Consider the following 25,000-nt stretch of genomic DNA (forward strand, 5'->3'; position numbering starts at 1 on the left):
ATACGAGGTCCACTATTACGCCCTTAAAATCCGATAAATAACCATTCAAAAAGCGGCAACAATAGTCAGTGGCCTAGTGGTTAGAGCGTCCGCCCTGAGATCGGTAGGTCGTGAGTTCAAACCCCGGCCGAGTCATACTAAAGACTATACAAATGGGACCTATTACCTCCCTGCTTGGCACTCAACATCAAGGGTTGGAATTTGGGGTTAAATCACCAAAAAATATTCCTGGGCGCGGCCACCGCTGCTGCTCACTGCTCCCCTCACCTCCTAGGGGGTGATCAAGGGTGATGGGTCAAATGCAGATAATAATTTTGCCACACCTAGTGTGTGTGTGACAATCATTGGTACTTTAATTAGTGATATTGTTATTATAAGTGCTTACGCAGACGAGCTATATATAGAGGTGACGTAATCACTTCCGTGTCTCCCTATGTTTACATCATCGAATGGTCTGCTGCTTTCTCGCTTCCTTGCTCCCTGTCACTTTATTATAGATCAGAGGTATCAAAGTCGTTTTCACTGAGGGCCACATCACAGTTATGTTTGGCCCCAGAGGGCCGCTTCCAACAGTGAATACTATTATTAAACCATTTTTTAATGCATTTTTTAGTAGATTATTTAAAAACTAAAATGTGTAAAAAATATTTCACCTCAAAATTTTGTGTATATTACTGCAAATGGAAAACCAGTACTGCTGGTTTTATGGTAAAAAAGGCAGGTCAGTTGGCAACATTTTACTGTAAAATTTAATTATTATTTTTTTTTACTGTAAATTAAAAAAACTGCAATTTTACAGTAAAATTTTGGCACCTGAGCTGCCAATTGTTGTTGTTTTTGTTTGTTTTTTACCGCAAATCAGCAACCATATATTCTGTGTATTACTGTAAATGCCAAAACGGCACCGCAGTTTATTACAGTAAAAAAAAGTGCAGTTTTTTTCATTTGGAGAAAAATGCTGTAAAAAAACCACAGTAACTCGCTGGAATATAAAGACAATATAACATACATCCATAAACGTGGCTGCATATGCAAAAGTGCAATATATTTATCTGTACATTAATCTGTTTATTTATATATGCACCTTATTGCTCTTTTATCCTGCACTACAATGAGCGAATGCAACGAAATGTTGTTCTTATCTGTACTGTAATGCTCAAATTTGAATGACAATAAAAGGAAGTCTAAGTCTAAGTAAATTTCACAATTTTACCATGAAATATATTGCTACTTTTACATTGCACAATTTGATGGACAACTGGCTTTGCAATCATTATTATTACTATTTATTGATATTTACAAAATGGTTTGAATGTTTGATAGTATATTTTTGCGTAATTAGACAGTATTTAAGTTAACATAATTTGCGATTACATGGAGTACATACATGTTTTGCTCCCAAAATAGAAATAAATAATACATTTAGTAAGAAAAGTTACAGTACTTCATTGATACATATTTCCAGGCTCTCGAGGGCCAAATAAAATGAAGTGGCGGGCCACATCTGGCCCCCGGGCTTTGAGTTTGACACATGTGTTTTAGATCATAAATCAAGCCTCTCACCTGGGAAGTAGATGGCTGAGGAGATAATCCAACAAGTTGGGACACTTTGACAGCCTACTGAAATGCGATTTTCTTATTTAAACGGGGATAGCAGGTCCATTCTATGTGTCATACTTGATCATTTCGCGATATTGCCATATTTTTGCTGAAAGGATTTAGTAGAGAACATCGACGATAAAGTTCGCAACTTTTGGTCGCTGATAAAAAAAGCCTTGCCTGTACCGGAAGTAGCAGACGAGATGCGCGTGACGTCACAGGTTGTGGAGCTCCTCACATCTGCACATTGTTTACAATCATGGCCACCAGCAGCGAGAGCGATTCGGACCGAGAAAGCGACAATTTCCCCATTAATTTGAGCGAGGATGAAAGATTTGTGGATGAGGAAAGTGAGAGTGAAGGACTAGAGGGCAGTGGGAGCGATTCAGATAGGGAAGATGCTGTGAGAGGCGGGTGGGACCTGATATTCAGCTGGGAATGACTAAAACAGTAAATAAACACAAGACATATATATACTTTATTAGCCACAACACAACCAGGCTTATATTTAATATGCCATAAATGAATCCCGCATAACAAACACCTCCCCCCTCCCGTCCATATAACCCGCCAATACAACTCAAACACCTGCACAACTCACTCAATCCCACAGCCCAAAGTACCGTTCACCTCCCCAAAGTTCATACAGCACATATATTTCCCCAAAGTCCCCAAAGTTACGTACGTGACATGCACATAGCGGCACGCACGTACGGGCAAGCGATCAAATGTTTGGAAGCCGCAGCTGCATGCGTACTCACGGTACCGCGTCTGCGTATCCAACTCAAAGTCCTCCTGGTAAGAGTCTCTGTTGTACCAGTTCTCCACAGGCCAATGGTAAAGCTTGACTGTCATCTTTCGGGAATGTAAACAATGAAACACCGGCTGTGTTTTCCGGCACAACAGTCAGGGGGTGCATTCTACGGCGGGGGTGCGTTATCCGGCACAACACCTGCCGCAATACACCGCTTCCCACCTACAGCTTTCTTCTTTGCTGTCTCCATTGTTCATTGAACAAATTGCAAAAGATTCACCAACACAGATGTCCAGAATACTGTGGAATTTTGCGATGAAAACAGACGACTTAATAGCTGGCCACCATGCTGTCCCAAAATGTCCTCTACAATCCGTGACGTCCCGCGCAGGCGTCATCATACCGAGACGTTTTCAGCAGGATATTTTGCGCAAAATTTAAAATTGCACTTTAGTAAGCTAACCTGGCCGTTTTGGCATGTGTTGCAATGTTAAGATTTCATCATTGATATATAAACTATCAGACTGCGTGGTCGGTAGTAGTGGGTTTCAGTAGGCCTTTAAGGACCTGGAACTGGCGAGAACGACACGGAAAGTGCTTGTTCCCACCACCACCCGCCGAAGTGGAACAAAAATAAGAGCGCTAGCCAGGAAAAAAGCACTGAACACAGGAAAACAACACCAAAACCTAAAAGCTGCCACACAGGTCACAACAGTTTTAATAATAAACAATGTCACGCTGCATTATGATTTAGTAATATCCACTCATTTCCTGACACACTCTTTTTTTAAACAAAGGAGTTAATTTCCTTCCAAGACCAAATTTCAACATTTTAGACCCAAAGCAGACTTCTCATTTATGTTACCCCGTGATAAAATCTGAGATATATTAGAGTGAGGACACTGAGAAATCTCCCAGTGCCCTCGGTGACATGAAAGCTATCACATACTCGGCTGCAGTGTATTTATGATAACGATGATACTCCACTGAGAGCAACAGCCTTGGGCCAGGTGGTGGTTTCAGTACGGTATCCCTGAAGCGTCCGAGGGCCACCGCGTTAACAAGCGACCGGGGTTTTCAGAACCAGTTTGGACTGGTATGTAGTTCATTGGAGGGTGTGCATAATAACAATCAAGAACGAGAGTCAGTTAAGTTTAAAAAAAAAACCTCAAGTATCAGCCAATCAACTCAGCCAAGACAAGATGGCGAATACTGTGTTGCAGTGTTTTCCAACCTTTTTTGAGCCAAGGCACATTTTTTGCGTCGAAAAAATTCCCTTAAGAAATTCCAAAAATTCCCAGACTTCACAGAATTCTCGGTTTTCCCAGACATTTTTCCCATTTTAAAATGAATTGGCCAGTTTTCAAACTTTCCCCATTTCCACATTTCTCAACCTATTCATACCATTCCACCTTCAACACATTCCACCATCTTGGAAATTCATTTTTCCAAATTAAAAAAAAATCCCAGGATTTTCCAGAATTCCTGGTTTTCCAAAGCCCTATTTCCACCCTTTTTTCTGGCGATTACTCCTTCCACATTTTTCAACGCATTTCAATCGTTCCACCCTCAAAACATTCCTCTTAATCAGGAAAAAAAACGAAGTAGTTTTTTTAACTGGAAAAATTCCTGTTTTTCTCGAAATTCCAGAAATTCCATAATACCATTTCTCAATTCAACATGTTACTACTTCAACATTTCTCCACCGATTTGAAAAATTCTAACAACAACTATTTCAGCTCATTCAGACCATTCAATTTTTTTTTTTTTTTTTACCATTTTCAAAAAAATTCCCGCTTTTCCCGAAATTCCCCAATTTTTTGGGAAATTCCCATTGAAATGAATGGGACATTTTTCAAAGTTCCACAACTCCCACATTTTTCATCTGATTCAAACCGTTCCACCTTCAACACATTCCACCATCTTGGAAATTCATTTTTCCAAATAAAAAAAAATCCCAGGATTTTCCAGAATTCCTGGTTTTCCAAAGCCCTATTTCCACCCTTGTTTCTGGCGATTACTCCTTCAACATTTTTCAACGCATTTCAATCGTTCCACCCTCAAAACATTCCTCCTAATCAGGACAAAAAACAAAGTAGTTTTTTGAACTGGAAAAATTCCTGTTTTTCTCGAAATTCCAGGAATTCCGTAATACCATTTCTCAATTCAACATGTTACTACTTCAACATTTCTCCACCGATTTGAAAAATTCTGACACCAACCATTTCAACTCATTCAGACCATTCATTTTGTTTTTTTTACCATTTTCAAAAAAATTCCCGCTTTTCCCGAAATTCCCCAATTTTTTGGGAAATTCCCATTGAAATGAATGTGACATTCTTCAAAGATCCACAACGCCCACATTTTTATCTGATTCAAACCGTTCCACCTTCAACACATTCCAACATCTTGGAAATTCTTTTTTCCAAATTAAAAAAAATCCCAGGATTTTCCAGAATTCCTGGTTTTCCAAAGCCCTATTTCCACCCTTGTTTCTAGCGATTACTCCTTCCAATTTTTTCAACGCATTTTAATCATTCCACCGTCAAAACATTCCTCTTAATCAGGACAAAAAACTAAGTAGTTTTTTGAACTGGAAACATTCCTGTTTTTCTCAAAATTCCGGAAATTCCGTAATACCATTTCTCAATTCAACATGTTACTACTTCAACATTTCTCCACCGATTTGAAAAATTCTAACAACAACCATTTCAGCTCATTCAGACCATTCAATTTTTTTTAATTTTTTTTTACCATTTTCAAAAAAAATCCCGTTTTCCCGAAATTCCCCAATTCTTTGGGAAATTCCCATTGAAATGAATGGGACATTTTTCAAAGTTCCACAACTCCCACATTTTTCATTTGATTCAAACCGTTCCACCTTCAACACATTCCACCATCTTGGAAATTCATTTTTCCAAATTAAAAAAAATCCCAGGATTTTCCAGAATTCCTGGTTTTCCAAAGCCCTATTTCCACCCTTGTTTCTGGCGATTACTCCTTCCAATTTTTTCAACGCATTTTAATCATTCCACCGTCAAAACATTCCTCTTAATCAGGACAAAAAACGAAGTAGTTTTTTGAACTGGAAACATTCCTGTTTTTCTCAAAATTCCGGAAATTCCGTAATACCATTTCTCAATTCAACATGTTACTACTTCAACATTTCTCCACCGATTTGAAAAATTCTAACAACAACTATTTCAGCTCATTCAGACCATTCAATTTTTTTTTTTTTTTTTACCATTTTCAAAAAAATTCCCGCTTTTCCCGAAATTCCCCAATTTTTTGGGAAATTCCCATTGAAATGAATGGGACATTTTTCAAAGTTCCACAACTCCCACATTTTTCATCTGATTCAAACCGTTCCACCTTCAACACATTCCACCATCTTGGAAATTCATTTTTCCAAATAAAAAAAAATCCCAGGATTTTCCAGAATTCCTGGTTTTCCAAAGCCCTATTTCCACCCTTGTTTCTGGCGATTACTCCTTCAACATTTTTCAACGCATTTCAATCGTTCCACCCTCAAAACATTCCTCCTAATCAGGACAAAAAACAAAGTAGTTTTTTGAACTGGAAAAATTCCTGTTTTTCTCGAAATTCCAGGAATTCCGTAATACCATTTCTCAATTCAACATGTTACTACTTCAACATTTCTCCACCGATTTGAAAAATTCTGACACCAACCATTTCAACTTATTCAGACCATTCAAGTTTTTTGTTTTTTTTACCATTTTCAAAAAAATTCCCACTTTTCCCGAAATTCCCCAATTTTTTGGGAAATTCCCATTGATATGAATGTGACATTCTTCAAAGTTCCACAACTCCCACATTTTTCATTTTATTCAAACCGTTCCACCTTCAACACATTCCACCATCTTGGAAATGCATTTTTCCAAATTAAAAAAAAATCCCAGGATTTTCCAGAATTCCTGGTTTTCCAAAGACCTATTTCCACCCTTGTTTCTGGCGATTTCTCCTTCCAAATTTTTCAACGCATTTCAATCGTTCCACCGTCAAAACATTCCTCTTAATCAGGACAAAAAATGAAGTAGTTTTTTGTACTGGAAAAATTCCTGTTTTCCTCGAAATTCCAGGAATTCCGTAATACCATTTCTCAATTCAACATGTTACTACTTCAACATTTATCCACCGATTTGAAAAATTCTGACACCAACCATTTCAACTCATTCAGACCATTCAAGTTTGTTTTTTTACCATTTTCAAAAAAATTCCCGCTTTTCCCCAATTTTGGGGGAAATTCCCATTGAAATGAATGTGACATTCTTCAAAGATCCACAACGCCCACATTGTTCATCTGATTCAAACCGTTCCACCTTCAACACATTCCACCATCTTGGAAATTCATTTTTCCAAGTTAAAAAAAATCCCAGGATTTTCCAGAATTCCTGGTTTTCCAAAGCCCTATTTCCGCCCTTGTTTCTGGCGATTACTCCTTCCACATTTTTCAACGCATTTCAATCGTTTTACCGTCAAAACATTCCTCTTAATCAGGACAAAAAACGAAGTAGTTTTTTGAACTGGAAAAATCCCTGTTTTTCTCGAAATTCCAGGAATTCCGTAATACCATTTCTCAATTCAACATGTTTCTACTTCAACATTTCTCCACCGATTTGAAAAATTCTGACACCAACCATTTCAACTTATTCAGACCATTCAAGTTTTTTTGTTTTTTTTACCATTTTCAAAAAAATTCCCACTTTTCCCGAAATTCCCCAATTTTGGGGGAAATTCCCATTGATATGAATGTGACATTCTTCAAAGTTCCACAACTCCCACATTTTTCATTTTATTCAAACCGTTCCACCTTCAACACATTCCACCATCTTGGAAATGCATTTTTCCAAATTAAAAAAAAATCCCAGGATTTTCCAGAATTCCTGGTTTTCCAAAGACCTATTTCCACCCTTGTTTCTGGCGATTTCTCCTTCCAAATTTTTCAACGCATTTCAATCGTTCCACCGTCAAAACATTCCTCTTAATCAGGACAAAAAATGAAGTAGTTTTTTGTACTGGAAAAATTCCTGTTTTTCTCGAAATTCCAGGAATTCCGTAATACCATTTCTCAATTCAACATGTTACTACTTCAACATTTATCCACCGATTTGAAAAATTCTGACACCAACCATTTCAACTCATTCAGACCATTCAAGTTTGTTTTTTTACCATTTTCAAAAAAATTCCCGCTTTTCCCCAATTTTGGGGGAAATTCCCATTGAAATGAATGTGACATTCTTCAAAGATCCACAACGCCCACATTGTTCATCTGATTCAAACCGTTCCACCTTCAACACATTCCACCATCTTGGAAATTCATTTTTCCAAGTTAAAAAAAATCCCAGGATTTTCCAGAATTCCTGGTTTTCCAAAGCCCTATTTCCGCCCTTGTTTCTGGCGATTACTCCTTCCACATTTTTCAACGCATTTCAATCGTTTTACCGTCAAAACATTCCTCTTAATCAGGACAAAAAACGAAGTAGTTTTTTGAACTGGAAAAATTCCTGTTTTTCTCGAAATTCCAGGAATTCCGTAATACCATTTCTCAATTCAACATGTTACTACTTCAACATTTATCCACCGATTTGAAAAATTCTGACACCAACCATTTCAACTCATTCAGACTATTCTTTTTTTTTTTTTTACCATTTTCAAAAAAATTCCCGCTTTTCCCGAAATTCCCCAATTTTGGGGGAAATTCCCATTGAAATAAATGGGGCATTCTTCAAAGTTCCACAACTCTCACATTTTTCATCTGATTCAAACCGTTCCACATTCAACACATTCCACCATCTTGGAAATTCATTTTTCCAAGTTAAAACAAATCCGAGGATTTTTCCAGAATTCCTGGTTTTCCAAAGCCCACCCTTTTTTCTGGCGATTACTCCTTCCACATTTTTCAACGCATTTCAATCGTTCCACCCTCAAAACATTCCTCTTAATCAGGACAAAAACCAAAATAGTTTTTTGTACTGGGAAAAATTCCTGTTTTTCTCGAAATTCCAGGAATTACGTAATACCATTTCTCAATTCAACATGTTACTACTTCAACATTTCTCCACCGATTTGAACAATTCTAACAACAACCATTTCAACTCATTTAGACCATTCAAGTTTTTGTTTTTTTACCATTTTCAAAAAAATTCCCGCTTTTCCCGAAATTCCCCAATTTTTGGGGAAATTCCCATTGAAATGAATGTGACATTCTTCAAAGTTCCACAACTCCCACATTTTTCATCTGATTCAAACCGTTCCACCTTCAACACATTCCGCCATCTTGGAAATTCATTTTTCCAAGTTAAAAAAAATCCCAGGATTTTCCAGAATTCCTGGTTTTCCAAAGCCCTATTTCCGCCCTTGTTTCTGGCGATTACTCCTTCCACATTTTTCAATGCATTTCAATCGTTCTAACGTAAAACATTCCTCTTAATCAGGACAAAAAACAAAGTCATTTTTTAAACTGGAAAAATTCCTGTTTTTCTTGAAATTCCAGGAATTCCGTAATACCATTTCTCAATTCAACATGTTACTACTTCAACATTTCTCCACCGATTTAAAAATTCTAACACCAACCATTTCAACTCATTCAGACCATTCAAGTTTTTTTTGTTTTTTTTTTACCATTTTCAAAAAAATTCCCGCTTTTCCCGAAATTCCCCAATTTTTGGGGAAATTCCCATTGAAATGAATGTGACATTCTTCAAAGTTCCACAACTCCCACATTTTTCATCTGATTCAAACCGTTCCACCTTCAACACATTCCATTATCTTAGAAATTCATTTTTCCAAGTTAAAAAAAATCCCAGGATTTTCCAGAATTCCTGGTTTTCCAAAGCCCTATTTCCACCTTTTTTTCTGGCGATTACTTCTTCCACATTTTTCAACGCATTTCAATCGTTCCACCCTCAAAACATTCCTCTTAATCAGGACAAAAAAACAAAGTAGTTTTTTGTACTGGAAAAATTCCTGTTTTTCTCGAAATTCCAGGAATTCCGTAATACCATTTCTCACTTCAACATGTTACTACTTCAACATTTCTCCACCGATTTGAAAAATTCTAACACCAACCATTTCAACTCATTCAGACCATTCAAGTTTGTTTTTTTACCATTTTCAAAAAAATTCCCGCTTTTCCCCAATTTTGGGGGAAATTCCCATTGAAATGAATGTGACATTCTTCAAAGATCCACAACGCCCACATTGTTCATCTGATTCAAACCGTTCCACCTTCAACACATTCCACCATCTTGGAAATTCATTTTTCCAAGTTAAAAAAAAATCCCAGGGTTTTCCAGAATTCCTGGTTTTCCAAAGCCCTATTTCCACCCTTTTTTCTGGCGATTACTCCTTCCACATTTTTCAACGCATTTAAATCGTTCCACCCTCAAAACATTCCTCTTAATCAGGACAAAAAACATAGTAGTTTTTTGTACTGGAAAAATTCCTATTTTTCTCGAAATTCCAGGAATTCCGTAATACCATTTCTCAATTCAACATGTTACTACTTCAACATTTCTCCACCGATTTGAACAGTTCTAACAACAACCATTTCAACTCATTAAGACCATTCAAGTTTATTTTACCATTTTAAAAAAAAAATCCCGCTTTTCCCGAAATTCCCCAATTTTGGGGGAAATTCCCATTGAAATTAATTAGACATTCTTCAAAGTTCCACAACTCCCACATTTTTCATCTGATTCAAACCGTTCCAACTTCAATATATTCAGCCTTTTTGGGAATTGTGTGTTTTAGTTCAACAATTCTAAAAAAAAAAAGAAAATCCAGGATTTTAGTTCAACTTCAACATTGGAGCATTCACACACAATTCCTTCAGGAATTGCCTCATCTAGTTGTTATTAGTGTTCCTAAAAATCAGATATACCGGCCCCCCAACACATGTTTTTTTCTCTAAATTTGGCCCCCCGAGTCAAAATAATTACCCAGGCCGGCCATACAGTATGTCTATGACGCGCTGAAAGCTGATTTTCCACACCAATAGCTTTGCGTCTTATGCAACCTGCCACTTCCACGCCGCGCCCATTCATTTTTCATGTTGCCTCCATCTTTCCCTAAGATAAGCGGTAAGGAGCGAGAGCGATGGGAGATCGCTAATACTGCCATTTGACAGATGATTGTTTGTGTGTGCATCTGGGTAGTGTTTGTGTGTGCTGGTGACCTAGAGGGGCAGGGGCTGGTGTTCTGACAGCAGGTCTCAGGAGAAGGGTAAGAACTGTATTGTTTATGTCACACCTCACGCCAGCTGCAACATTGTTTTGATGACGAGCTCTGTCTCCTTCCTTCCCCGAGGGTACTATCACCAACTCGCCGCACAATCCAGATCTTGGAAGAAAATGTATCTTTTATATGTGTCAGCTGACAGTATGGATGAAGGAAATCTGTCAAATCACAGATGATTTTCGGCCATATTAGTGAGACTAATGCTTGGGACTAAGCAACATGATCCACCTGACCCCACTACCCAAGACCGGACCCTGGTATAAACACTCCATACACGCACACCAACCAAATGATTTTGGCGACAGGTTGGGTTGCACGATATAGACAATATACCGTATTTTTCGGACCATAGGGCGCACCGGATTATAAGTCGCACTGCCGATGAGCAAGTCTAGTCAGGTCTATTTTCATACAAAAGGCACACCAGATAATAAGGTGCATTAAAGGGGTCATATTATGATTTTTTTCTGAATTTGAAACATTTCCTTATGGTCTATATCAGTGGTTCTCAAAAGGGGGTACGCATACCCCTGGGGGTACTTGAAGGTATGCCAAGGGGTACGTGAGATTTTTTTTAAATGTCTGTCAAAAAGAAATGTGAAAAGAAATGCAACAATGCAATATTCAGTGTTGACAGCTAGATTTTTTGTGGACATGTTCCATAAATATTGATGTTAAAGATTTCTTTTTTGTGAAGAAATGTTTAGAATTAAGTTCATGAATCCAGATGGATCTCTATTACAATCCCCAAAGAGGGCACTTTAAGTTGATGATTACTTCTATGTGTAGAAATCTTTATTTATAATTGAATCACTTGTTTATTTTTCAACAAGTTTTTAGTTATTTTTATTAGGGATGTCCAATAATGGCTTTTTGTCGATACCCGATATTGTCCAACTCTTTAATTACAGATACCGATATCAACCGATACCGATATCAACCGATATATACAGTCGTGGAATTAACACATTATTATGCCTAATTTGGACAACCAGGTATGGTGAAGATAAGGTACTTTTATTTTAATTAATGAAATAAAATAAGATAAATAAATTAGAAACATTTTCTTGAATAAAAAAGAAAGTGAAACAATATAAAAACAGTTACATATAAACTAGTAATTAATGACAATGTTTTAAATTAACTGTTAAAGGTTAGTACTATTAGTGGACCAGCAGCACGCACAATCATGTGTGCTTACGGACTGTATCCCTTGCAGACTGTATTGATTTGTATTGATATATAATGTAGGAATCAGAATATTAATAACAGAAAAAAACAACCCTTTTGTGTGAATGAGTGTGAATGGGGGAGGGAGTTTTTTTGGGTTGGTGCACTAATTGTGAGTGTATCTTGTGTTTTTTAAGTTGATTAAAAAAAAAAAAAAAAGAAAAATGATGCCAATCATTAAAAAAAACGATACCGATAATTTCCGATATTACATTTAAACGCATTTATCGGCCTCCCGATAATATCGGTAGGCCGATATTATCGAACATCTCTAATTTGTATATCTTTTTTTCCAAATAGTTCTAGAAAGACCACTACAAATGAGCAATATTTTTGCACCGTTATACAATTTAATAAATCAGACAGTGATGACATAGTGCTGTATTTTACTTCTTTATCTCTTTTTGTCAACCAAAAATGCTTTGCTCTGATTAGGGGGTACTTGAATTAAAAAAATGTTCACAGGGAGTACATCACTGAAAAAAGGTTGAGAACCACTGGTCTATATAACATGCAATGATGGTTCTTTGGTCAAAATGTTGCATAGATTATGTTTTACAGATCATCTTCAAGCCGCTTTCTGACAGTCACTTGAGGATGCGCCGTTTTGTGGGCGGTCTTATTTACGTGGCTCACCTTCGACAGCGTCTTCTCCCCGTCATCTTTGTTGTAGCGGTGTAGCGTGCAAGGACGGGAGTGGAAGAAGTGTCAAAAGATGGAGCTAACTGTTTTAATTACATTCAGACTTTACGTAAATCAATAATGGAGCAGCATTGCCTCATCCGCCGGAAATGTGTTGATGATATTATGGACCGTAGATGTTGAAATCCCTAAATTTCTTGCAATTGCACTTTGAGAAACGTTGTTCTTAAACTGTTTTGACTATTTGCTCACGCAGTTGTGGACAAAGGGGTGTACCTCGCCCCATCCTTTCTTGTGAAAGGATGGGAAGCTGTTTTTATACCCAATCATGGCACCCACCTGTTCCCAATTAGCCTGCACACCTGTGGAATATTCCAAATGAGTGTTTGATGAGCATTCCTCAACTTTATCAGTATTTATTGCCACCTTTTCCAACTTCTTTGGCACGTGTTGCTGGCATCAAATTCTAAAGTTAATGATTATTTGCAAAAAAAAAAAATGTTTATGAGTTTGAACATCAAATATGTTGTCTTGGTAGCATATTCAACTGAATATGGGTTGAAAATGATTTGCAAATCATTGTATTCCGTTTTTATTTACATCTAACACAATTTCCCAATTCATATGGAAACGGGGTTTGTAGTTTAAAAACTTGGATTTCTTATTCTGCTGTTTGTTTTGCTGTTTTGTCCGCAAACGTGATATTGCGTCCGTTCCGTTGGTGTGTGCCGCACATTTGCACGTTGCTATTTTAGCTGGTAACTGTACCGCTTTTAATAATTATTTTAATAGTTCTCCATGTGTTACAGGTTTCCTGTTGACGTTATTATTCCTCTATTTTGCCAGTGTTGTGCAAATGTGTGTACTGTTGAGAATGCATATTGGCTATCTATCTTATCGTCCGAAAAATACGGTTGATCAGTGGTTCTCAACCTTTTTTCAGTGATGTACCCCCTGTGAAAATGTTTTTAATTCAAGTACCCCCTAATCAGAGCAAAGCATTTTTGGTTGAAAAAAAGAGATAAAGAAGTAAAATACAGCACTATGTCATCAGTTTCTGATTTATTAAATTGTATAACAGTGCAAAATATTGCTCATTTGTAGTGGTCTTTCTTGAACTATTTGGAAAAAAAGATATAAAAATAACTAAAAACTGTTGAAAAATAAACAAGTGATTCAATTATAAATAAAGATTTCTACACATAGAAGTAATCATCAACTTAAAGTGCCCTCTTTGGGGATTGTAATAGAGATCCATCTGGATTCATGAACTTAATTCTAAACATTTCTTTACAAAAAAAGAAATATTTAACATCAATATTTATGGAACATATCCACAAAAGATCTATCCGTCAACACTGAATATTGCATTTCTTTTCACAGTTCTTTTTGACAGACATTTTAGTGAGAAACCTGAGCTTTTGCTTCACTGAGTTTATGAACTTACATTCTTATTTTGTTGAAGTATTATTGAATAAATATATTTACAAAGGATTTGTGAATTGTTGCTATTTTTAGAATATCTAAAAAAAAATCTCACGTACCCCTTGACATACCTTCAAGTACCCCCAGGGGTACGCGTACCCCCATTTGAGAACCACTGCGGTAGATATAAGATTTGGCCCACCATAGACCTTTTAATTAGAGGTGAGGGAAATCGATTTTTAGATGCATCGAAATTCGGACATGAACTATTACAAAATCAATTAGTAAACGTCGATAGTCAATATTTGATTTATTTATTGTAAATAAAGTAATGCAGACGGTTCTAAAATTTGGCTGACTGCAGTGAGTCACCTCACCGAGATTATAGGGCGCTTATGTTCCAATTTTGCACACATTCCCATGAATTTAATAAATATGATGGGAATTTCTTATTACAAATGCACTGAAACGAAAATACATGTAAAACTGCATCAATATACATAAATTAAAGATGCGTGAATAATCGATTTTTGAAATAATTGTCGCTCTTGAATCGTGAGATGCCCACCTCTACTTTTAATACCATCGTCATATCGTGATAATACATGTTGATTCCACATTCTGGCTGTGTCCCGCAAATTTGACATTATCTTTTAGACCTATTGCCTTTCTCCTAACTGTGGAGGGGGGATTTTCAGGAAGTTGTAGTATGGGGGGCCACAATATGTTGCCTTTTCCAGGACAATACATCAATTGCAACTGGACGATTCAACGTATTCACCACTTCATGCTCAGATCTACTCTGAGAGCTTGGTGTTGAGGTCCAAACTGTTAACCTATAACCGTAGAATCAAATCAGATGTACACTATCACATTATTCGTATACTGTGATGAACCGATCGAATCGTTCTGTTTTTAAAATATAATGTTTTTGAATCATATCATAACCCATGTATCTAGATATTTATCAAATAATCCATCACAAAGAATTATATACAACTCTAATAACGATGCCAAGTATAGAATCAGTATATGGACGATACAACAGAGGTTAGATTGATATTTTTTAGTATCAGAAAATCTTTTGTTGTTTGTTATTGTTTACAAATATAGGAAATACATTTCTCGACACGGAGGCTTTAAAGGGGAACATTATCACCAGACCTATATAAGCGTCAATATATACCTTGATGTTGCAGAAATAAGACCATATATTTTTTTAACCGATTTCCGAACTCTAAATGGGTGAATTTTGTCGAATTAAAACGCCTTTCTATTATTATATTCTATTATTATAAACACGAACAGGGACGGATTCAAGGTGCACCAGTGGCCCAAAGATGCAAAAGTGGCAAGAAATTGGACGTTTGTTCCGCACACTTTACCGACGAAAGCTATGCTACGACAGAGATGGCAAGAATGTGTGGATATCCTGCGACACTCAAAGCAGATGCATTTCCAACGATAAAGTCAAATAAATCTGCCGCCAGACCCCCAGGAAAAGAGCGCGGATGAGGGTATGTCTACAGAATATATTAATTGATGAAAATTGGGCTGTCTGCACTCTCAAAGTGCATGTTGTTGCCAAATGTATTTCATATGCTGTAAACCTAGTTCATAGTTGTTAGTTTCCTTTAATGTCAAACAAACACATACCAATCGTTGGTTAGAAGGCGATCGTCGAATTCGTCCTCGCTTTCTCCCGTGTCGCTGGCTGTCGTGTCGTTTTCGTCGGTTTCGCTTGCATACATAGCTTCAGTTTCTTCTTCAATTTCGTTTTCGCTACCTGCCTCCACACTACAACCATCCGTTTCAATAAATGCGTAATCTGTTGAATCGCTTAAGCCGCTGAAATCCGAGTCTGAATCCGAGCTAATGTCGCTATAGCTTGCTGTTCTATGCGCCATGTTTGTTTGTGTTGGCATCACTATGTGACGTCACAGGAAAATGGACGGGTGTATATAACGATGGTTAAAATCAGGCACTTTGAAGCTTTTTTTAGGGATAAAAGGGTAAAATTTTGAAAAAAACTTCGAAAAATAAAATAAGCCACTGTGAACTGATTTTTAATGGTTTTAACCCTTCTGAAATTGTGATAATGTTCCCCTTTAAGAGGAAAACAACCCCACATGATTTAAATCACAGCCAATATTTTGATTAAACATCATGGCTGTGTTCATTCCAAAGTCCCTTAGAGATAGTAGTTGCTAATTTAACATGGCTTTGAAAGCCGCCATCCCGACAGATTCACAAGCGGATTCCAAAAGCGACCATACTATGAATGAATTTGAATGAATTAATGTTATTTATTTCATCAGGCAGACATATATAGCAACACTTCATCACTCTTTGTAATTTGACAGACATGCAACGGCACCCACCGAAAAGGGATACGGGAAAAAAGCAAGAATGCTTATCCATGTCCCGCCCCTAATTTACAATCAATTTATATGTTGGTTATATATGTTGGTTATAGAGTCCAAGTTTCAACAGCAGATTTGATGGATACATGACAATTTCAGAACAAGTATAACGTATGATAATGGCTGATAATGACAAGTCAGTATACATACACTAATATGGATATAATAGCATTGAGCGACCATGAGATTAGCTCCATCTTGCCTGGGTATCTTTCGTCTTCTGAAGCCTTGTCTGGTGTGTTATGTCCCTTATTCCACAGTGAGTTATTTTGCACCTATATATATATATATATATATATATATATATATATATATATATATATATATATATATATATATATATATATATATATATATATATATATATATATATAGCTAATAAATACTTGACTTTCAGTGAATTCTAGCTATGTATATATATATTTATTATATATATATATATATATATATACATATATATATATACATATATATATATATATATATATATATATATATATATATATATATATATATATATATATATATATATATATATAAATAAAATAAATACTTGAATTTCAGTGTTCATTTATTTACACATATACACACACATAACACTCATCTACTCATTGTTGAGTTAAGGGTTGAATTGTCCATCCTTGTTCTATTCTCTGTCACTATTTTTCTAACCATGCTGAACACCCTCTCTGATGATGCATTGTGTGGCACGCACAAAAGTGCTTTCATCAAATGCATTAGAGTCTGGAGTCTTCCATCTCTCCCTACCATGGCCCAAAACCGGTCAATCTTTGCTTCCTGAGGAAGATCTTCCGTGCCAAGCACTTGGTTGTCCACTACTTCTTCCCGGAGGCTATCCAGGTCCAATCGCAGCTGCGGCTTGGAACTTACAAGCTGTTATGAGAGTAGCGTATGTGTGTGTGTGGCCCTTTAATAGGTGAGCATGTGAGGTGAGTGACGTCAGTGAGTGTGTGGGCGAGAGAAGAGAGGGAGCGGTAGCGTGAGTGCGGGCGGGACTAGTTTGTTTTGTGTTGGATTGGCTGTGTGCAAGCAATCAATAAAGCAAGATTTGCAACTAACCGCCGGACTCAGGCAGGAAAGGTGCAACAAAACGTATTTCTTCATCTTACTCGTCGTCGGCGTCGCCATGGCTGTATCTTCCTCGTTCTTCTGCTTAGTCTCCTTGTTGTGTGTGCAGTTGTGCACTGCACTCTCTAAAAGCCGTATATGTTATTGATGTTATAGATGGCAGTATTGTCCTGTTTAAGAGTGACACAGCATTGCTGTTTACGGCAGACGAACTGCTTTACGGTTTGTGTGTTGTTACCGCGCTGGGAGGACGTTAACGAAACTGCCTAACAATAAACCCACATAAAAAACCAAGAACTTGCCCTCCATCATTCTACAGTTATAATGTGATTGGGCGGGCACACTGTTTATATCGTGGGAAAGCGGACTCAGGTCCACATGGAGCTGGAGGGGGTGTGGCCTCCAGCTCCGCCTGAATTTCGGGAGATTTTCGGGAGAAAATTTGTCCTGGGAGGTTTTCGGGAGATGCGCTGAATTTCAGGAGTCTCCCGGAAAATCCGGGAGAGTTGGCAAGTATGCACATTTTCACCCCCGCTATAGATAACGTTTGAGCCTTAGATGTGGAATTTACAATGTTATGTTTGAAGTTCAGGACACCCCTGAGTTCATGTGGACCATCTCTGAGTGAAAACAGACTCTGTATATTTGCAGGTAGAGCCCTTTGTGAGGCCATAAACATAATTTGAATGCTACTGTATTGGATTATAACATGTAGTTTAAGAAAAATACTCATTATGAACAGATCATTGGTAACTATACTACTATACTATACTACACTATTCAAGTTTATATATTAGTTTATAGTCTAGCCAAGACCTTACTGTCAGTCATTCTCATCTCTCTGTCATCCGGCTGTCCACCAGCGTCGACATGTTTGCTTTGTTTCATTTTCTTTCCCCACAACGCACTTTTTTGTCTTGTTTGTGCTCTCACAAATTCCGCCATTAAACACCCATTTGCCCTCAGCTACCCAGTGCAGAACAAGCAAGTTGTGTTAGGGAATTTTACAGTCTATAAAATGCAAACAGCCTCTGGCTTTATCATTTTGAATAGATTATTCACTTAATTGTCTTGGAAAGACAAAAAAAACAAAAAAAACTTCCTCCCCTCTTTTATTTGTTCAAGACAATTAGTGGTGTTTATTTGCAGCAGAGACAAATTCCACACCCGACCTGAAATGCAGGACAAATAGGGCAGGTGTGATGTCCAGTAAAAAAAAAACATACAATGCAATAAAAGATACATTTGTCGGGTGAGAACTCTTAGAAGGGATGCTCACATAACGCACACTTCTACTGCAACCTTTTCACTTTTGATGATAACAAACATGACTTTGTTTTTATATATCAAGCACTGACAACCTTTGTTCTAAAATGGAATGTCGGTTTTAGCACACCCCATTTTTCTTATGATTCGATTATCTCAGACATCGCATGCGATGGTGATATAGTCTCCATGTACATCTGGAAATAACCCAATAAGGGGTCAAAGACTACATTTACACTGCAAGCCAAAGTGGCCTGCATCTGATTTTTTTAAATCTGATTTTAATCTGAAACAAAAATTGAGCTGTTTGGCCTCAATACACAGCAATATGTTTGGAGGAGAAAATGTGAGGCCTTTAATCCCAGGAACACCGCCACTACTGTCAAGCATGGTGGTGGTAGTATTATGCTCTGGGCCTGTTTTGCTGCCAATGGAACTGGTGCTTTACACAGAGTAAATGGGACAATGAAAAAGGAGGATTACCTCCAAATTCTTCAGGACAACCTGAACTCATCAGCCCTGAGGTTGGGTCTTGGGCACAGTTGGGTGTTCCAACAGGACAATGACCCCAAACACACGTCAAAAGTGGCAAAGGAATGGCTAAATCAGGCTTGACTGATTTAAGGCCATTCTTAAGGTTTTAGAATGGCCTTCCCAAAGTCCTGACTTAAACGTGTGGACAATGCTGAAGAGACAAGTCCATGTCAGAAAACCAACAAATTTAGCTGAACTGCACCAATTTTGTCAAGACCACCAGCTACAGCCCGATGAGGGGGCTGCTGTGCAAATGTCTCACACTCAAACTAACCAGTAAACATGTTTTATGGGCCAAAGCTTAAAAATCACTTAGGCATCTTTAGAATGGATCTGACTATCATTTAAAAAGGTTTCCCTTTAGGGGACCTGTTTTTTTTGTCCCCATACCGTCAGAGGTCCCTTAAGGGACATTGCCAGAACACGCACACACACACGCACACACACACTCCATATTTTTACATAATCTATGCAACATTTTGACCAAAGAACCACCATTACATGTTATGTAGACCACAAGATAGGGTTTTCCCATTTAGAAAAAAATCCTAATATGACTCCTTTAATGCGCCTTATAATCCGGTGCGCCTTTTGTATGAAAAAAGACCCGACTAGACCCGCTCATTGTCAGCGTGCCTTATAATCCGGTGCGCCCTATGGTCCGAACAATACGGTACTATTGAATATCAGAAATAATGTGTCCGTGAGGCACCCCACTTCTGTAATTTGAGTATATTATTGTTATTATTAAAAATAACTTAAGTACTATTGATACAAAAGGTACTGTAAAAACAAGACATACTAATACTTGAATGACAAGGGCATAACAAAAGGGTGTTTGATATTGTGACCTGTCCTTTTTTGATGTTTTGCTGGTTTCTTATGATGCCTGACTGTAGTCAACATATTTGATACTTATTTTTCATTCTAAAAGTTGTTTATGGCTCTCGAGAAAAGAAAAAAAAGTACTGTATTTTTCGGACTATAAGTTATACTCAGGAGCGACTTATGTGTGAAATTATTAACACATTACCGTAAAATATCAAATAATATTATTTAGCTCATTCACGTAAGAGACTAGACGTATAAAATTTCATGGGATTTAGCGATTAGGAGTGACAGATTGTTTGGTAAACGTATAGCATGTTCTATATGTTATAGTTATTTGAATGAGTCTTACCATAATATGTTACGTTAACATACCAGGCACGTTCTCAGTTGGTTATTTATGCCTCATATAACGTACACTTATTCAGCCTGTTGTTCACTATTCTTTATTTATTTTAAATTGCCTTTCAAATGTCTATTCTTGGTGTTGGGTTTTATCAAATACATTTCCCCAAAAAATGCGACTTATAGTCCAGTGTGACTTATATATGTTTTTTTCCTTCTTCATTATGCATTTTCGGCAGGTGCGACTTATACTCCGGTGCGACTTATACTCCGAAAAATACGGTACTCAATGACGTTACTTGTGACCACGCCCATAACCACGCCCCCACCGCCACAGGTATCTTGGCAGTTTAAGGGAAACTCTATAGTTAAAATAACAACATGTGATATTTACCTATTTTGATCATTTTAAGCATATGGGGGCGCATTAATTTCACAAATGCGTCATGTTTGTTATTTCTTCGACAACATGTTATGTTATTACTACTAATTGCTGTTTTTATGAGACACAACAAACACAATAAAATACCACTTACTGTACAATGTCTGCTTCCACTGGGATGCTGACTCTGAAAATGTTGATATATTCCTGTTTAGATTAATTCATCATAATCATTGTGGAACAAAGCGTCTTTTAGGGTCTTTTTTCCCTCATTACCGGGTCTAAATTGGCTGTCAAAGTTTACCACCTTCCATGTTTATGTCCACAATCATTTTACTATCACTGTAGGCATGATTTATAATCTAGTCATAAGCTCCGAGGCGAGAAAGCAGCTCACCTGTTGATGATGTCAGTAAAGCAGTATAAGGAAGTTGGTTATCTATGATCAATGCACCGCTAAAATAGGTCCTTAACTATTCTTTATTTTAAATTGCCTTTCAAATGTCTATTCTTGGTGTTGGCTTTTATGAAATAAATATCCCCCAAAAATGCGACTTATACTCCAGTGCGACTTATATATGTTTTTTCCCTTCTTTATTATGCATTTTCGGCCGGTGCGACTTATACTCCAGCGTGACTTATACTCCGAAAAATACGGTAGAGACAGTTTTTATTCACAGTGAGAATATTTTGTGTATGCAGTATGCAATTTAGGGAAACATTAAATATGCAGTACTCATAATTATCAGTTTTTCTGGTGAATGAAAGTAAAAAAAAAAAAAAAAAATGTTATTTTCTACAAAAGGATAATTTTGATAAGCAACAGCCACTAAATCTTGACTTGCCACACAGTCCGTCTTGATTGAGCCTCAGCTCTCAGGCTTGCTGTGATGGGAAGACAGTACTGATGATTAGTAATTAGCGACTCACTCAGAACATTGTTTTGCCCTATTTTTATTGAGAACTGTGTGATTGTGTTTTTCAAATCCCACACTGTGTTCCTGTCTGATGTGCGGATATTTGTGTAGCCATGTCTCAAATAGATTACCGGAGTGCAACGGCACTGGCCGTGTACTCAATTTTGCAATAATTTTGAACGCACTTACAGTATACGCTTTGAATAATGTGAATGTGAAAGTGTGCAATTTGGAACACGACATGTCTCCTTCGCAGGGGCCTTATTTCTAAAAGTGCGCCTAGGGTTCCTACTAAAAGAGGGCACGTGCTTTGCGTGTGCACACAACTCCCATTTGGGTTTATTTTGGAGCAAATATTTACAGTAAATCTCCTCACTCATATTTGCACTGTTGCACAGTATGAATTGACCTGATCACTGACTGTCTAACATCCTGCTCCGTCTTTCAGGTAACCATTTGCGAAGGTTGTGCAGTCAAAACGAATTGCGTACCTAATCAGCGTTCATACCGTATTTTCCGGGTATAAGGCGCACTTCAAATCTTTTTTTTTTTCATGAGCATGAAGTGCTCTAAAACTTGCTGGTAGACGGCTGCGTTGACCCTGGATCTCAGGAAACAGAGTGGACCGACACCAGCAGATGACATGGCACCCCAAACCATCACTGATGGTGGAAACTTTACACTAGACTTCAGGCAACGTGGATCCTGTGCCTCTCCTGTCTTCCTCCAGACTCTGGGACCTCGATTTCCAAAGGAAATGCAAAATTTGCATGGTTGGGTGATGGTTTGGGGTGCCATGTCATCTGCTGGTGTCGGTCCACTCTGTTTCCTGAGATCCAGGGTCAACGCAGCCGTCTACCAGCAAGTTTTAGAGCACTTCATGCTTCCTGCTGCTGACCTGCTCTATGGAGATGGAGATTTCAAGTTCCAACAGGACTTGGTGCCTGCACACAGCGCAAAATCTACCCGTGCCTGGTTTACGGACCATGGTATTTCTGTTCTAAATTGGCCCGCCAACTCCCCTGACCTTAGCCCCATAGAAAATCTGTGGGGTATTGTGAAAAGGAAGATGCAGAATGCCAGACCCAAAAACGCAGAAGAGTTGAAGGCCACTATCAGAGCAACCTGGGCTCTCATAACACCTGAGCAGTGCCAGAAACTCATCGACTCCATGCCACGCCGCATTAACGCAGTAATTGAGGCAAAAGGAGCTCCAACCAAGTATTGAGTATTGTACATGCTCATATTTTTCATTTTCATACTTTTCAGTTGGCCAACATTTCTAAAAATCCCTTTTTTGTATTAGCCTTAAGTAATATTCTAATTTTGTGACACACGGAATTTTGGATTTTCATTTGTTGCCACTTCAAATCATCAAAATTAAATGAAATAAACATTTGAATGCATCAGTCTGTGTGCAATGAATAAATATAATGTACAAGTTACACCTTTTGAATGCAATTACTGAAATAAATCAAGTTTTTCAAAATATTCTAATTTACTGGCTTTTACCTGTATCTGTCAGTGAACCCGCCATGAAAGCGCTAAAACATACCGGTGTAGTGAGTTTACATTATTCACCCAAGGAAATTTAGTTATTAGAGAGTTCCGGTCGGATGGTTTTTCACAGGACACATTTCTGGTGTTGTTGTTTCCGGATGAGGAGATGCTGCTCCATTACTGATTTAAGTCAGGGGTCGGCAACCCGCGGCTCTAGAGCCGCATGCACCGCCCTAGTGGCTCTCTGAAGCTTTTTCAAAAATGCATGAAAAATGGAAAAAGATGAGGGGAAATTTTTTTATTTTTTGTTTTAATATGGTTTGTGTAGGAGGACAAACATGACAAAAACCTCCCTAATTGTTATAAATCCCACTGTTTATATTAAACATGCCTCACTGATTCGAGTATTTGACGAGCGCCGTTTTGTCCTACTAATTTTGGCGGTCCTTGAACTCACCGTTGTTTGTTTACATGTATAACTTTCTCCGACTTTCTAGGACGTGTTTTATGTCACTTCTTTTTCGTCTCATTTTGTCCACCAAGCTTTTGATGTTGTGCGTGAATGCACAAAGGTGAGTTTTGTTGATGTTATTGACTTGTGTGGAGTGCTAATCAGACATATTTGGTCACTGCATGACTGCAAGCTAATCGATGCTAACATGCTATTTAGGCTAGCTATATGTACATATTGCATCATTATGTCTCACTTAAAGGTATATTTGAGCTCATTTGGTTTCCTTTAAGTCCTCTTGATTCAATTTATATCTCATGACACACTATCTGTATGTAATATGGCTTTTAATTTTTTGAGGCTCCAGACAGATTTGTTTTTGTATTTTTGGTCCAATATGGCTCTTTCAACATTTTGGGTTGCCGACCCCTGATTTAAGTAAAGACTGAATGTCCTTAAAACAGTTAGCTCCATCTTTTGACACTTCTTCCACCCCCGTCCTTGCACGCTACACCGCTACAACAAAAATGACGGGGAGAAGACGCTGTCGAAGGTGAGCCACGTAAATAAGACCGCCCACAAAACAGCGCATCCTGAAGCGACTGTCAGAAAGCGGCTTGAAGATGGTCTGTAAAACATAATCTATGCAACATTTTGACCAAAGAACCACCATTACATGTTATGTAGACCACACGAGAGTGTTTTACATTTAGAAAAAAATTAAAAATAACATGACTCCTATAATCCGGTGCGCTTTATATATGAAAAAAATATCGAAAATAGACTATTCATCTGCAGTGCACCTTATAATGGTAAATGGTAAATGGGTTGTACTTGTATAGCGCTATTCTACCTTTTTTTTTTTTTTAAGGAACTTAAAGCGCTTTGACACATTCACCCATTCACACACACACACACATTCACACACTGATGGCAGGAGCTGCCATGCACAGCGCTAACCAGGACCATCAGTAGCAAGGGTGAAGTGTCTTGCTCAAGGACACAACGGACGTGACTAGGATGGTAGAAGGTGGGGATTGAACCAGTAACCCTCAGATTGCTGGCACGGCCACTCTCCCAACTTCGCCACGCCGTCCCCAGTCTAATAATGCGGTGCGCCCTATCTTCCGGAAAATACGGTACATGATTGATGCGATAATATTTTGTGATTAATTGCATGTGTAAATGAATAACTTTAACAGCCCTATTTGTAAGATAATGTTGTATTCCAAGACAACATGCTTTATTGCATTTTAATCCCACCACATATGTTGTATTATTTTACACAAAAGCATTCTCTCAAACTCTGTCAAACATAATACTATAAATTAGAGATGTCCGATAATATCGGCAGGC

General features: G+C 37.7%; 1 protein-coding gene across 1 annotated transcript in view; it reads left to right on the forward strand.

Moving 5' to 3' along the window:
- Window positions 1-25,000, forward strand: part of cdh13 (cadherin 13, H-cadherin (heart)) — an 892,196-nt gene that overhangs the window by 378,286 nt on the left and 488,910 nt on the right. Inside the window, exon 5 of the mRNA XM_061970208.1 lies at window positions 10,503-10,508. Coding sequence (XP_061826192.1) covers window positions 10,503-10,508 — 6 coding nt within the window. The remainder of the gene's footprint in view (window positions 1-10,502; window positions 10,509-25,000) is intronic.

The sequence above is a fragment of the Nerophis lumbriciformis genome, linkage group LG10, assembly GCF_033978685.3.
Source record: "Nerophis lumbriciformis linkage group LG10, RoL_Nlum_v2.1, whole genome shotgun sequence".
Lineage (NCBI taxonomy): Eukaryota > Metazoa > Chordata > Actinopteri > Syngnathiformes > Syngnathidae > Nerophis > Nerophis lumbriciformis.